Source organism: Chelon labrosus (assembly GCF_963514085.1).
Source record: "Chelon labrosus genome assembly, chromosome: 2".
NCBI classification, from domain to species: domain Eukaryota; kingdom Metazoa; phylum Chordata; class Actinopteri; order Mugiliformes; family Mugilidae; genus Chelon; species Chelon labrosus.
In genome coordinates, this window is record NC_140338.1 from 8,590,050 (window position 1) to 8,603,268 (window position 13,219).

A 13,219-nucleotide genomic window follows, 5' to 3' on the forward strand; every position below is an offset into this window, starting at 1 on the left:
TTGGCTTTAGAGAGAAAATATTTCAATCAATATTTGCATGAACACTTCCTGAGGGCCTTGTCAGGTCTGGACACGGGAATCTACAGTTAACTGCATTTTTTTATGATCATGTATTCTGATGTTGTTGGACCACGTTGGACCCTTTTCTTGATACTCCATTCAAAGCGACTGCAAGGACAGACATTTGAGGGTCAGATCAAGGACAAATGGCAGAAGAGAGAGTTTTGTCTCCTGTCTGGAAACTCATTAATGAACTTTATTACACGGGACTTGAAAACTTGACATAGTCACTGGTCTGTCCCATATCCAGGAGGAGTAACTTATAATTTTAGTGAGATATGGAGCCATTCACTTTAACAGCAACTAATTTAACAGATGTAACTTATGTCCACATAGACAGTTATTTGTCAAAGGGCGAAACACTTCTTAGTAGTTTATCAGATCACTTCAGTTCCTCATCATTACGAGTCTTTATTTATTTAGTATCTCAAAATCGTGCTTAATGCTTGCTCAGTTAATACTTCCCCCACTTAATTTTGATGAATTATTCGCGGAGAGTTGTAATGCAGCTGTGCTCCAACTGAACAGATGTGACGTGGATGATTCTTGGCTGTAGTTTTCTATCTGAGTTTGCGCCGCTCTAATGCCCTGCAGTCTGTTACGCAAAGCGCGCTCCCCGTTTAGTTCCACGGGGACGCGCACAGCTATATCCTGTGACTGAAAGCATCCCGACTTCATTCACCCCGGAGATCACAGGGCCGCTGGGAGCGGACATCAGACTCCTCTGAGCAGCAGAGCGGAGTTCATTTTCTCCCTTCGTTTGGTTAAACCTTTTCTTTTTCTTCTTGTGTTGAAGACAGAACTGATCAACTCTGGCTGACTTCAGTTTGAAGGGTTTAATTATGTTTAATGATTCGCCCACACGAAGTGCCATGTCAGTCACAGATGTGTGATTTTTGAATGGATCATACTGAGGATAAACTGATGGATCTACTTGACGCGTAGCTGCAGGAAAAGTTCCCGTGCTTCCATCTGCACCTGTTCTTTCTGTCGTAGGGGGAGAGCAGATGGACTACTCTGCAAGTTTTGATTGTTTGATGTGCCTCACGCAGCAGGATAGATGGCCGTGCAATGTTGAGATTTTTTAATTTTTTAAACCTTTATGGTGATTTTGGGAAATCAACCCACAGTGACTTACACTGAGCGCTGAAAAAAAGACGTTTGGTTCTCTACTTCTAACTTGATTCAGGATTTTACTGATATATATATATTTTAAGTTTTATACGCTCTTTCGCCAAAGACGTGGAGGTGGACTTTCTTCCCAAGGGATGGTTCTGGGCTCCCGAGACCAGGGAGCGACAGCCCGGCTCCTGCAGTGGACTTACGCCCCATCCTGGTGCCTATGCAGTGGACCTGAGAGGAGATGAGAGTCTCGGTCTACCACCTCCTCGCCGGCTATCTCTGCCTGTTATGCACCGCTGCTGAGGTGACTGGTTGATCTTTTCTGCAGCATGCAGTCAGATTTGTGCCACTATTATTTAGTCTGGAGGAAATAAATACAACATAACACAGAGAGAAAATAATACTGAAGCTCATCATGTTGCATGCGACAAATTAAAGCCACACTATGCGTAATTACGCACAAACATTGTACGTATTTGTTCTGTCACTTTTAAATAAAGCCACCACAGAGTTTGTTGCAGATCTGTGATGTTTGCGTTATCACTATTTTGCCCTTTTTACGCATTTGCAAAAAAAAACAATAACAATCCAATGACTTTCTTCCCACAGGAGTCTCCACTCCCACGAGAGCTGCTGGAGCGACTCTCCCGCAGCGAGATCCGCAGCATCAGCGACCTCCAGCGGCTGCTAGAGATAGACTCCGTAGGTAAAGCGCTTCATTATAATACAACTCTCCCCCTGTCACAAAACGGGATTAGTGAGGCCACAGAAAAAAACGAGTTATTCAGCGAAAATAATCTGTGCATGTGATATTTGTGATAGCTGCTCAGCTGTTGAAAGAACAACGACTACAAATGAGATCACAGGGCATTAATACTGGATCAACACCAATAATATAATAAATCATTAACTGAAAAAGAGGCCGTGCTTTTATGTAAGACATTGAGAAGATGAGCTTCGCAGCACTAACATCTGCAGTCAAGTTATTCCAAAGTCTCTGACACTGACTGTGAAGGATGTGTCACCTTTGTGTTTAGGTCTAGACCTTAGAACAATGAGAAGAGATGTTCCCGGGGGGTCTCAGGGAGTGGGAGGGGTCTGAAATATAACTTAAAGTATTTAAAGAAGTATTTAAAAGTAGAAGTTACAATGCTAGCAGTTGGGTTTCGAATTAGCAACAGGGAGGAGTGATCAGAAGTGTCTGTGAGACTGCAGATTTGTAATTCCTGCAGTGCTAAGTTGTCAAATAGGGATGTTTATTGCAATAATAAAATGTAGGAGAAGTGGTTGTATCAATCTTTTGCATCTATAGAAACTCTAAAGAAGGTAAACTGGTACGTGTCTCTTTGAAAGATCCAGAGTTGGTCTTAGTTTGACTCAGAGTTTCTGGTCTCTGGGGGCTTACATGTGCCGCTCAGGGCTGCTGCTGCTGCTGCTGCTGCTGCTGCTTCCCTCCCTGTCCGTGCCTCAAAGGACTCTGAATTGAGGTATTAGTTGCATCTGGTTCAGTGCACAGTAAGAGGATGCTGTGAGCTTCTCATCTCATTACTGGAATGCCTCACCGGACGTTGCTAGGAGACCGGCGGCCCTGTCTCGCTCTTTACACCCTCCCTGAACCCTGAGACGGAGTTAACTTTGCGCTTATCGGCCGCTGCCAATCACAAACCAGGAACAAGGTGGAGATTTATGGGAAAATATTTTGCATTTTAATGATCACGTTTGGTTCTGCTCAACCTGCAAAAAAACAGGCAGTGAAAACAGTTTAAGATCTAAACTCTGCCTTGAACACTAAAGTTTTTTTTTTTTACAGTGCATCCACATTATGAACTGCAAAAAGATGTGAGACATTGAGGAAAGTGTTTCAGAGCTTTACCCATACTAATGGCTAAAAATCTAATGATCTCAACATCTGCTGAGTCAGTTTAATGTTCAAACTGTCCCAGTACTGCTGCTTTAATTTGTACTGAATGTCTTGATTGTCTTGTAGCCACCAAACTTCCTGCCAGTGCCACCAAAGAATCTTTGGCATAACTGGAGGCATTTCTTCAGTCTGGGCACCAGCTGCTATTAATAGTTTAAGAAACAACAGTATATTTGATTTTGGTTAAATGTTAACCAAATAGAGTATATTTACCTATGTCCACCGTGTAATTATCCTTTTAAAACATTTTTTTCTCTCTTACAAATGTAATTGTTGCGCTCCATTTTCCTTTCTGTTTAGCTAGGAGTAGAATTTGTGGTTGAAATCTTTCAAGAGGGCTTTTTGTGTGCTGTTAAATTAAACTGTAAACTGTCTACAGCTCTAAAAAGACTCCAGCATTCACCTCCCATAAATACTGATGCCAGGGCTCATTATCCAGGTAATAAATCAGAGCAGATTGAATCAGCGAGGTGACACAGGAGGAAATAACTGTGGCACAAAACGGGCTTTAATACTTCTACTCCTTGGATCCGACTCCAGATTCCAGCTAAACAAACTTTTTTTTTTTTTTTTTTCTGAACTCCTCGCCGCCTGTGAAACATAGCTGATTCATTTTTTAATGTCCGCCGCGCAAAGCGGTGCCACCATTAATCCTGGCATCATTGAGATGCAAATGTCGAGTGTGACGGCTCCCCGGCTCGGTGGGGGTCAAGTGGCTCACTTCATTATACTGTTGTCATTCTGCCCATTATTGGTTTGAGAGGAGGTCTCGCTGGAAGGCTGCTGTGTTGCTATGTATAATTCATGCTCAAATTCCTGCATGTCAGGGCAAGAGAGAGGGAGAGCGGGAGATATCGGAGGTGGACTTTGTTGTGTGTCAGAAGCACATTGTGTGTGTGTGTGTATAGGCAAGCGTGTGCGCGTGACTGCTTGCACACACACGCGCACACACACATAAATGGTAGCAGGGATGACGGTTGCACACAGCCACAGAAAAGAAGTGTGAGGCTCGGTATTCAGAATCTAATTAAAATAGTCCTGTCCAGACGTCATTTATACACATTTCCTGGAATCTTTCTCTCCTTTCTCCTCCCTGCTGCACTCACACAGATAGAAGTCCACACTAGACACTTCTTGTTTGCTCAGAATTTATTGGCTTTGTACGTGTCTGCGGATATCTCGTGGTTTGACTGTCTCTGAATGAGTTGATGAGTCTGTGAACACAGAACACAGTGTTTCCTGAAACACTGTGAGCTCAGTTTAAAAAACCCGGCCTTACGGGCACAGTCACCCCTCTAGGGCAGATATCATCTTTATGCTGCCAATCACCATTGCCTAATTAAAGATAAGCATCTGTTTATATCATTTATTTTGTATGCTGTGTGAAACTGATCAGACTGGAGACACAAAAAATGTCCTTAAATAGACAAATTTTACTTAAGTGATAAAGAAAAAGACAACCAAACCCAAAGGGGTCAAATCCCCCCATGCTCACCGCTACACGCTGCCTCTAAACCAAATCAAACTGAAGTGACAAAAGCAGTTTAGGCTCACAAGGAGTGTTCTGCTTGTCATCCACATGTCAGTGTTCACACACTTTCCTCTGCTCTGAGCCTTGTGGCGAGATCAATTTTGCAAAATGATTATTTTAGTTAATTCCTTAGATATTTTAAATATATTTTGAAGCCCAGTGCTCTCATAAGCATTTTAATTTCTCAGGCAGACCACAGCAAGAATATTTTGTGCCAAAATATATCAAAAAAATAAAAAATAAATAAATGTGGAATAGTTTCATTCCTCTTGTTCGCCTACCCTCACATGTACATCAGTTTAACCTTCTCGGTGGCAGCCTTGCATCTTTAGCTTACTTAATTGTTTCAGGTCTGGTGACTGACCCCTAGATCAACATTTGATTTCTGCTAGAGCAGCACAGATATCTAATCTAGCAACATAACATCAACAGCATATAGAAATACTCTCACCAGTGTCTCATATGCTCAAAACAGTTCTCTACAGCAGCACTTCCAGATCCGATTGTTATCTGACGTCTCTGTTACAGCTTAACATCTTCATTTTCTGAATTTTCCCAGCTGACGACCCGTGTCTGACCTCAGATATGCCAGTGATGGAGTTTCTGACTCCGTGTCTTTATGTGAATTAGATCTGTCTGATATACTGTATGCACCAACACACTGTGTTTCTCCCAGGGTCCATTAACATGCAAAGAACCCGGTAGCCTGTTGACACACATAAACGCTGTAACTCAGTTAGAATAACCAGGTTAAACTCCTACCCTGATCAGGAGACACTTGATAAAGATGTCTGCAGTGAGAAGCTTCCCGCAGCATGTAAACATGCCGCCATTTTCACTGTTGTTATTGGTGACTTATCAAGTTATCATGATAACTAGATTCATGGTCCCCTGAGGATGATTCACTTTGAAACTTTCTCGTTTGCATTGTCCAAAAATTTGTCTCCTAAGGTTTCTCACAACAGCTAGATATCGATAAGTGGATATTTATGATTCCCAGGAGCTGAGTTTTAATGTTTTCCATGACCCTCATGACCATTTTTAGAGATATTCATCTTGTGTGCTGGAAAAATTCAGACTAACTCCTAGAAGAATGAACCTTGTACAAGAGTGTTTGACACAAGGCTCTTTGTTGTTAACGTAATAACGTGCGTGTTGTTTTGTCTCCCTCCAGAGAACGAGGTAATAGAGGAGACCAAACACAGCTACCACAAGGACTTCTCTCACAGCTTCCCCGACCTGAAGAGAACTCTCACCAGACACAGGAGGAGCACTGGTGAGACACACACACTCAGCTTGTCCCTGAGACACTGACACACACTGGCTGAATAGTTTATCCATTTTTATTTTGTAGTCAACAAAACTTCTGTGACACAGCCCCTAACATCTTTGTTCGCCCCGCAGTGGTGGAGGAAGCCTTGCCAGCAGTGTGCAAAGTGCGAACAACAATTTATGAAATCCCCAGGAGCCTGGTGGACTCCACTTCGGCCAACTTCATCATCTGGCCTCCCTGCGTCGAGGTGAAACGTTGCACCGGCTGCTGCAACACCAGCAACATGAGGTGCCAGGCGGCTCGCAAACACCACCGCACCGTCAAGGTAGAAAGCAAAACCCTGGCTCTGCTGCATCTTATGTCTGAAAACTGGCTGCGTGCACACAGGTTCACCTGAACTGTGTCCGTTGATACAACACTTCATATGTCACATAATATTTCTGTGACGCAATAGTACAGACCAACACTGAACACACCAGCTAAAAATATGACTGTGCTAGACCATCACCATATACTGTATGTAACCTGAACCTCTGAGACCTATCAGGTAAGAACTGCAGTTTAAGAAGTAATCTGATAAATGGTCAAATACAACCATAAATATCAAACAGTAATGGATTTTACATTAGAAGCAGCTTTGGTCACCATGGGCATTATGTTTCTATGAGGAGAACACATTTTTGGCCATAACTCATATGCTAATTATGACTAAATGTAATTTTTATCGGTTAAAACGATGAGGAAGGGATGACACTTTTTAGCCTGGAAGCCAGACTGATCTTCATCTGCCCACAGAATATTTGTGGGAGACAGTTGGTCTGGAGTTGCTCCGTTGGGAACTGATTATGCCCCGGCAAATATCTTCCTGGCTAATGAAATTGTTTGGGCAAGCTTTATGCGTTGATAGTTGATAGTAAGTTTGAAACTTGACCGACTTCATCTTCTGTAACCGCTTGTCCTGTGAAGGGTCACGGGGGGAGTTCTGGAGCCTATCCCAGCTGTCATCGGGCGAAGGGAGGGGTACACCCTGGACAGGTCGCCAGTCTGTCGCAGGGCTAACACAGAGAGACAGACAACCATTCACACTCACACCTATGGCCAATTTAGAATCACCAATTAACCTAACAGCAGAATGGAAACTGAAGAGTTGAGGTCAAGGACTGTTTGCAAAGGGCTTTCTTTTTATTTCACAGACACTTAAGGAACAACAGTAGTGTGCAGCTGCAATTTAACAGCAATCTAATCTACAGTCTACTTGCTGTAGAATCTTAATATATGATTTATGTTGATTTATATTCCTGAGAACAGATACAAGCAGTAGCGTCACATTACACCCGTAGTATGAAAGTAGTAAAGAAAAACAAATAAAAGGAGTTTGAAGACAGTGAACCTGTTGGCACATTCATAGTAAACACTGCTGACCGCTCTACAAACATTTAGCTAGCGGCGTCTGTTATTTGTCTTTTAATGACGCCGACCCTGGACACACACACTAAACTAATGATGATGGCACCGAGCGTGTAAACACACAGCCACTTACTGGAGGTGTACACTTATTCACCTGCCAAAAATAATTACTCTCCCCGGCTCAAGCATTGTGTAAGTGTTTGTGAGTGTGTGTGTGCTGGTGATTGAGTGTCTGGCAGCCACTTGGTTCAAGAACATAATAGCTTCCTTTTGATCTCCCCCAGAGCTGGAAATAAGACTCAGTAAACCCCGACTGGTTCACAGCCACGAGCTGCCAACTGGGAGCTGACCCAAGATGTGTGTGTGGGTGTGTATGTGTGTGGGTTCAGGGAGTGGGTCTAAAATGCATTTTTAAATGCTGAGAACAACATCATTACTGATATTCACTGAGTAAATATGAACTTGAATTTATACAGTATGCTGCATATTATTAATTGTAGAGGTTTCAAAGGGCAGGAGGGAGGGAGATATGAGAACAGGGAAAGATGGAGGATTGAGAATAGGTATTAGTGTATTGCCAGAGGTCAAGGGGGAGAAAGTGGACAGGGGGAGCGTGATTCTCTGTGCTTTGGCCTCCTGAAATCAAATCTCAGATGAAAGGACCCGTCCTTTGTCTGCTCTCAGAGGAAATCAAAAATAAAGTCACTCACATGTGCTGAGATCCAGCGTTCAGAGGGTAAACGGTCACGACTGCAACTGCGCTCGCATACTGCCGGAGGGAAAATGGCAGGCGGGAGGTTTAGGTGGCGCGTCCATATGTGAGGGAGGGACGGAGGAGAAGAAAAAAAGAAAGATGAGGGTGAGGTGAGGTAAGAGTGTGACCCCGGATCATCCCTCGGTTTGGAGCGGCATCAAGTGTTGGGAGTGTCTCTGGGTGTTGCTGCACACACACTCTGTAAATATTGAGTTAGACAGACAGACAGACAGATAGACAGATAGACAGATAGACAGATAGACAGGTGAATTGGTGCAGCTTTTGTTTTTAGTAAGTGCTGTGTTTGACTACACTGGAGAAGAGATATCCTGTTAATGAAAGTGGAGCATAATCTATAATCCGAACCTTAAACATTTAGGATGCTTAATGTGATCCCTGGACTCTATTTCAAATCCAGTTCTCTATATTTTATGTCCACTAAAGATGTGAACAGTCTATTTGAACACTTCTACCATACATCCATGTACAGGAGAGCGCATCACCATCAGTGTTAAGTGATGAACGTGCATGCTGCACCGTTTTCCCCCCTGTGAACGTCTGTTGCAGCTCAGTCCATTCTGTGACCTGCTGCTTTTCATCTACGCCTCTGTGCGTGGCACACGTTCAGTCGGTTCTTTAAGGTAATAAACAAAGCAACATCTGTGTGCTTCAGCAGCTCAGCTCTTTGCCTCAGCTGAACCTCCTGGATGTTTTGTTAAAAGTCTTCGCTCTGCAGTTTCTGAGTCTGTTCAGACTTGAACCAGAGATGCTTGTGCAATAGGACCTGGAGCTCCACCAACTTGGCTCCCCACCAGCGACACGAACATCAGGCATGAACTGCGTCTGCGTGTTTGTGTCACTGGCTTTGTAAGTTTACAGTACGCCGGTTGTTCTCTGCAGCGCTTGAGAGCAACAAAGACACGCCGCTGTTTCCCGCCCCGAGTTTGATGGAGTGCGACATGTGTTGACGCAAAATAAAAAAGGGCATCACTTAGCTTCAGTGAAATCTTCTGTGAGTGCTAATGCTCCGTTCAGTCATCAAGACAAGAGCAGACACACCCGTGTGTTTACACAGGTAAAGTAGAGATGTGGTTTGTTAATAACAAGATCGAGAAAAGCATTTTGTCTGGAGCACGTGTACTGCCCCAGGTACAGAATAAGGAGTTTCTTGCAGATTTTGTGTGGTTTCACGTTGTGTACAGACAGGTATTGAGTCCTGGCGAACCTTTCAAAGGTGCAGAGACAAAACAAAATATTGAAATATAGAAATTTAGGGTATAAAACAAGATTAAGAATGAAAAGATTTACCCGTATGTGTAGAACATGCACTCGTTCTCCGGTTTATTGACTACACTTAATTCTCTGAAACCAAAGCAATCCATTTACAGTCTAATTACTTTTGCATCTGTTTTAATGCACAGTTTAAAATGACAATGCATTCAGATTTGCCACTTGGAATAGTTTTAAACAAGAAAAATCATCTCTAATGTGCAGTCTGTGCCTATGCATATGATACTATGCTAGAGAGTCTGTATTTCCTCCATTGAGAAGTCATTGAAATAAAGCCTAATGTTACAAGAATAGTGGCGTAAAAGGTTTGAAATAAGATTTATTAGTTTGCTCAGCACAAGTAACGCTAAAGGTAGTGAAGGTTGCAGACATGCTGGTATTTTCAGCCAACGTTGAAGACGACACACCGTTCAAGTCACTCCTCACAGTGTTTTACACATCTCACTCTCTCTCTCCCTCTCTCTCTCCGTCTTTCCAGGTGGCCAAGGTGGAGTATGTGCGACGGCGGCCCAAGCTGAGGGAGGTGCAGGTGAGGCTGGAGGATCACTTAGAGTGCATGTGCACCAACAAACGCCACAGCAGCCCCAGCTCCGACACAGACAATGGTGAGCGTACAACTGTGTATCTGGGTGTGTGTGTGTGTGTTTGTGTGTTGGCTCATTTCACATGTGAAGGCTTCTCATGTCTGAATGTGTCGGCTGACACAAACAGAGCTGATAAGAAATCTGAGGTATTTACTGTGTTTTTCCTCTTCGCCTGAATTAGTCCTCCCTCAAGGCAACAGCCGTCCCCCCCCACACACACACAGACACTTAACCATGCACCCCCCCCCCCTGCTCCATATTAGGTGAATCTCTCTTTGGAATTAAAAAAACAAGGGATTGAGAGAAGTTGTTTCAATGGAAGTCACTGAACAAGTGGATAAAACTGCAAAATCCTTCAATAACAATACAATAACTTGGACTATAAACCACACAGTCAATGATATCAGATGATTTGTAGAGCACAAGAGGTGTTGCAGTTTAACTGCCCTGTAGGGAAAAGGTCACAGGGTCACTTCCTGCAGACACCGTGTGACTTCCTGCTGAGCCACCTGCCTGCTGTTTTCCTTACAAGTCACGTTGACATCGATTGAATTTAAAAATGAGTTTAACCCCAGGCAGCACGGTGGTAGAGCGGTTTGCATGTTCTCGCTCACCCTGCAGTGGTTTTATTTGGGTGTGGTTGTGAGTGTGATTGTTTGTCTTTCTGTGTTAACCCTGTGATGGACCCTGCATCTGCTCTAATGGGGATAGTCTCCAGCCTCCTGTGACCTGTGATAAGTTGTACTAGATAGCGGATAGAGGGATATTCAGCCCCTTTCCTGCCCCTGATTAAGCAAATCTGATGACACGATGGCTTCATGTCTGGATAACCGTCCAGGCTACTTTTACATATAGGTCAAGGCATAGAGGCTTGAACCTAATGACATTTCTGTGACTGTCGATAAAGAGCTTAACCCTTTAAAACCGAATGTGTCGCCTGCAGCACATTTGCGCAAGAGCACGTAACTAAATCACGGTTTGTGCAATCGAAAAAATTCCAACAGTTTCTGTAAGCTGAGACGTTGTGCTTTGCATCCAATATGTCAACGTGTCATTGCGGTAATTTCACTTGTACCTCTTCCGGAAGGTTATTACACTCTTATAACATGCAGTAAGTTGTAAATAACTGCCAGATACTGAAAGCAGCTCCAGGTGTTCTCGAAAAATAGGCAAAACACTCACTCACAGGATGTTTTCTGACCTTATTGTAATCAAAATAAGCAGAAAAAGTCCTTATAGTTAAAAGGTTAACTGCAAAAAGATGACATAGTTGTGATTTACAGTGTGTTATAGTTACAACAAGAATCTGTTTTTGTGTGTACCTGTCCTCATATTCACTTGATCTTTCTTTCAACAGGCATCAGGTGAAGAGCGACAGACACACGAGGGAGCGGAGGAAGGCAAGAAGCAGACGTCCTGAAAAAGAAAACAAGAATGAGCAACTTCTTCACCTCCTGCATCAAGTGACAGTGAAAGGTTTGATGGATTTTGTCGTGTGATCTTTGGGAAGTTTGACGGAGGATAACAGACTTCTTGTTGTGGACCTCAACTGTACTTTGACTAAAGGTTTGCCAAAAAAGCAAATCATCAGACTTCCAGACGCTGGCACGAACCTTAAATAGGCTGATGAATCCTCAGTGGAGAACAGACGAGATTATTTGATGAAAATGCAGAATACTGAAGAACTGAGGTGGACTCTAGGATTTCGAAGGACTCACTGTCTGTACCTTGCTCCTTCTAAACGGCTCAGCGTCACGGATTATAAACTGGGCGGAATCCTTTCTAGAAACAGTGACTGGGATTAGGCATTTGTACTCCCAAGATTTACTCTTCCTCAGCGACACACTCACTCTCATACACGTATATCCTCTTATTTTTATAACCTCTCGTTTTCTATCGCTGTCTGTTTCTATTACTGGTATGTTATCCACATAAAGAATGGGGGGGAGGGGACAAAAAAAAAAAGAAAAGATCCTCCTGACATGTTACTGATACTAATAAAATATTTATATGAAAACAAAAGTGGGTGTGGTGATGAGAAAAACAGCTTTTTTAACAAACAGGTTTGTCACAAAATGCCAGCAGAGGGACGGGGGGGATTAACGAATTCATTTAAAGCAAAGACGAATCGAATGGGATTTTGTGTGTGAGAGAGATTATCTGGAGGATCATAATGCTGAAGATAAAGCCCCTGTGAATTTGTAACTGAGAGTGAAACACACACAGGAAAGAATCTACTATGAGGGTATGGTAAAAAGACATATTCCTGCTTTTGCACAATATAGTAAATCATAGAATGGGTATTAAAGAGGCCACTTTTACATATCCCAGCGCCTCTGTTCACCCTCCTATCACTTTAAAGCCCACCTCCTTAAAAGCCCAACATGATCTGATTGGTCTTGTGACCCTCTGTGTTGTGTTTTGTGCCTATGGACTGTACATATAAAGATGGATGAACCCTTAGTTGTTCATAGGATTCCTGAAGAATGGTTTTCTCATTGTGGTGGCCATTGCAGTGCCTGGGTAAAGCAAAATGAGGGAGGCAGTTCCAGAGAACAAAAGCTTTTTTTGTACCAGGCTACATATGTGTTTATTACTTCTGTAGAATTTGAGAAATTTAGTATAAAGGTCAATGAGGATCATAGACTGTAGTAAAAGTGGACGCCATGACAGCTCCACAAAGTATGTAGAGCTCCCCCTGGTGGTTGGCTGCGGTATGGGTCATAAACTCCACCTTCCTCGTGTTATTGGACGGGACTTGGACCTAAAAGTAAAACACTAAGTATTGTTTCAGTTAGTTATTTGACAGTATACCAAAGGGATGGGACATCATGATGATGGACAGTTGCCTTTGACAACCACTCTTGGACAGTACTCTGCACACCTTACCTCCAAACTCACAAGATGGTGTCACTGGTATCCCTGGGACACTAGTGTCAGTTTGAGCAAAGGGAGGAAGTGGAAACACCCATCAATTTATTTTTATTTTTATTTTACAGTCTATGATGGGGATTGACTCACTTTTGGAGCCACCCTCAAGTGGCCTTTCGAGGAACTGCAGATTTTTGGTAGTTGGTTTCATTTCTTAGACCTTGATGTTGCCGCTTGGTCATGTCAAAGTAGTCATTAGATGATCAGAAATTTCAGGAGCAGTGTTTCCTGTGGGAGAGAGTTTTGTGTGGATGTTTTGTAACTTTTACATGCTCAGAAAAAAGCCCCATACAGACAACATGGTCCCACAATGTTAGTATACCACAAGAGTTTAGCCCCCACAACA

The 13,219-nt window shown here is 43.0% G+C and overlaps 1 protein-coding gene across 1 annotated transcript; it reads left to right on the forward strand.

The window, feature by feature from the left end:
* Positions 1-1,423: 1,423 nt before the first annotated feature.
* Positions 1,424-12,242, forward strand: pdgfaa (platelet-derived growth factor alpha polypeptide a; the record flags this gene model as incomplete). The annotated part of the gene is made up of 6 exons (XM_084567894.1): positions 1,424-1,486; positions 1,792-1,888; positions 5,809-5,910; positions 6,039-6,232; positions 9,837-9,963; positions 11,300-12,242. The coding sequence occupies 6 exons, from the start codon at positions 1,424-1,426 to the stop codon at positions 11,308-11,310; spliced, it is 594 nt and encodes a 197-aa protein (XP_084424020.1). The 3' UTR covers positions 11,311-12,242.
* Positions 12,243-13,219: the final 977 nt, after the last annotated feature.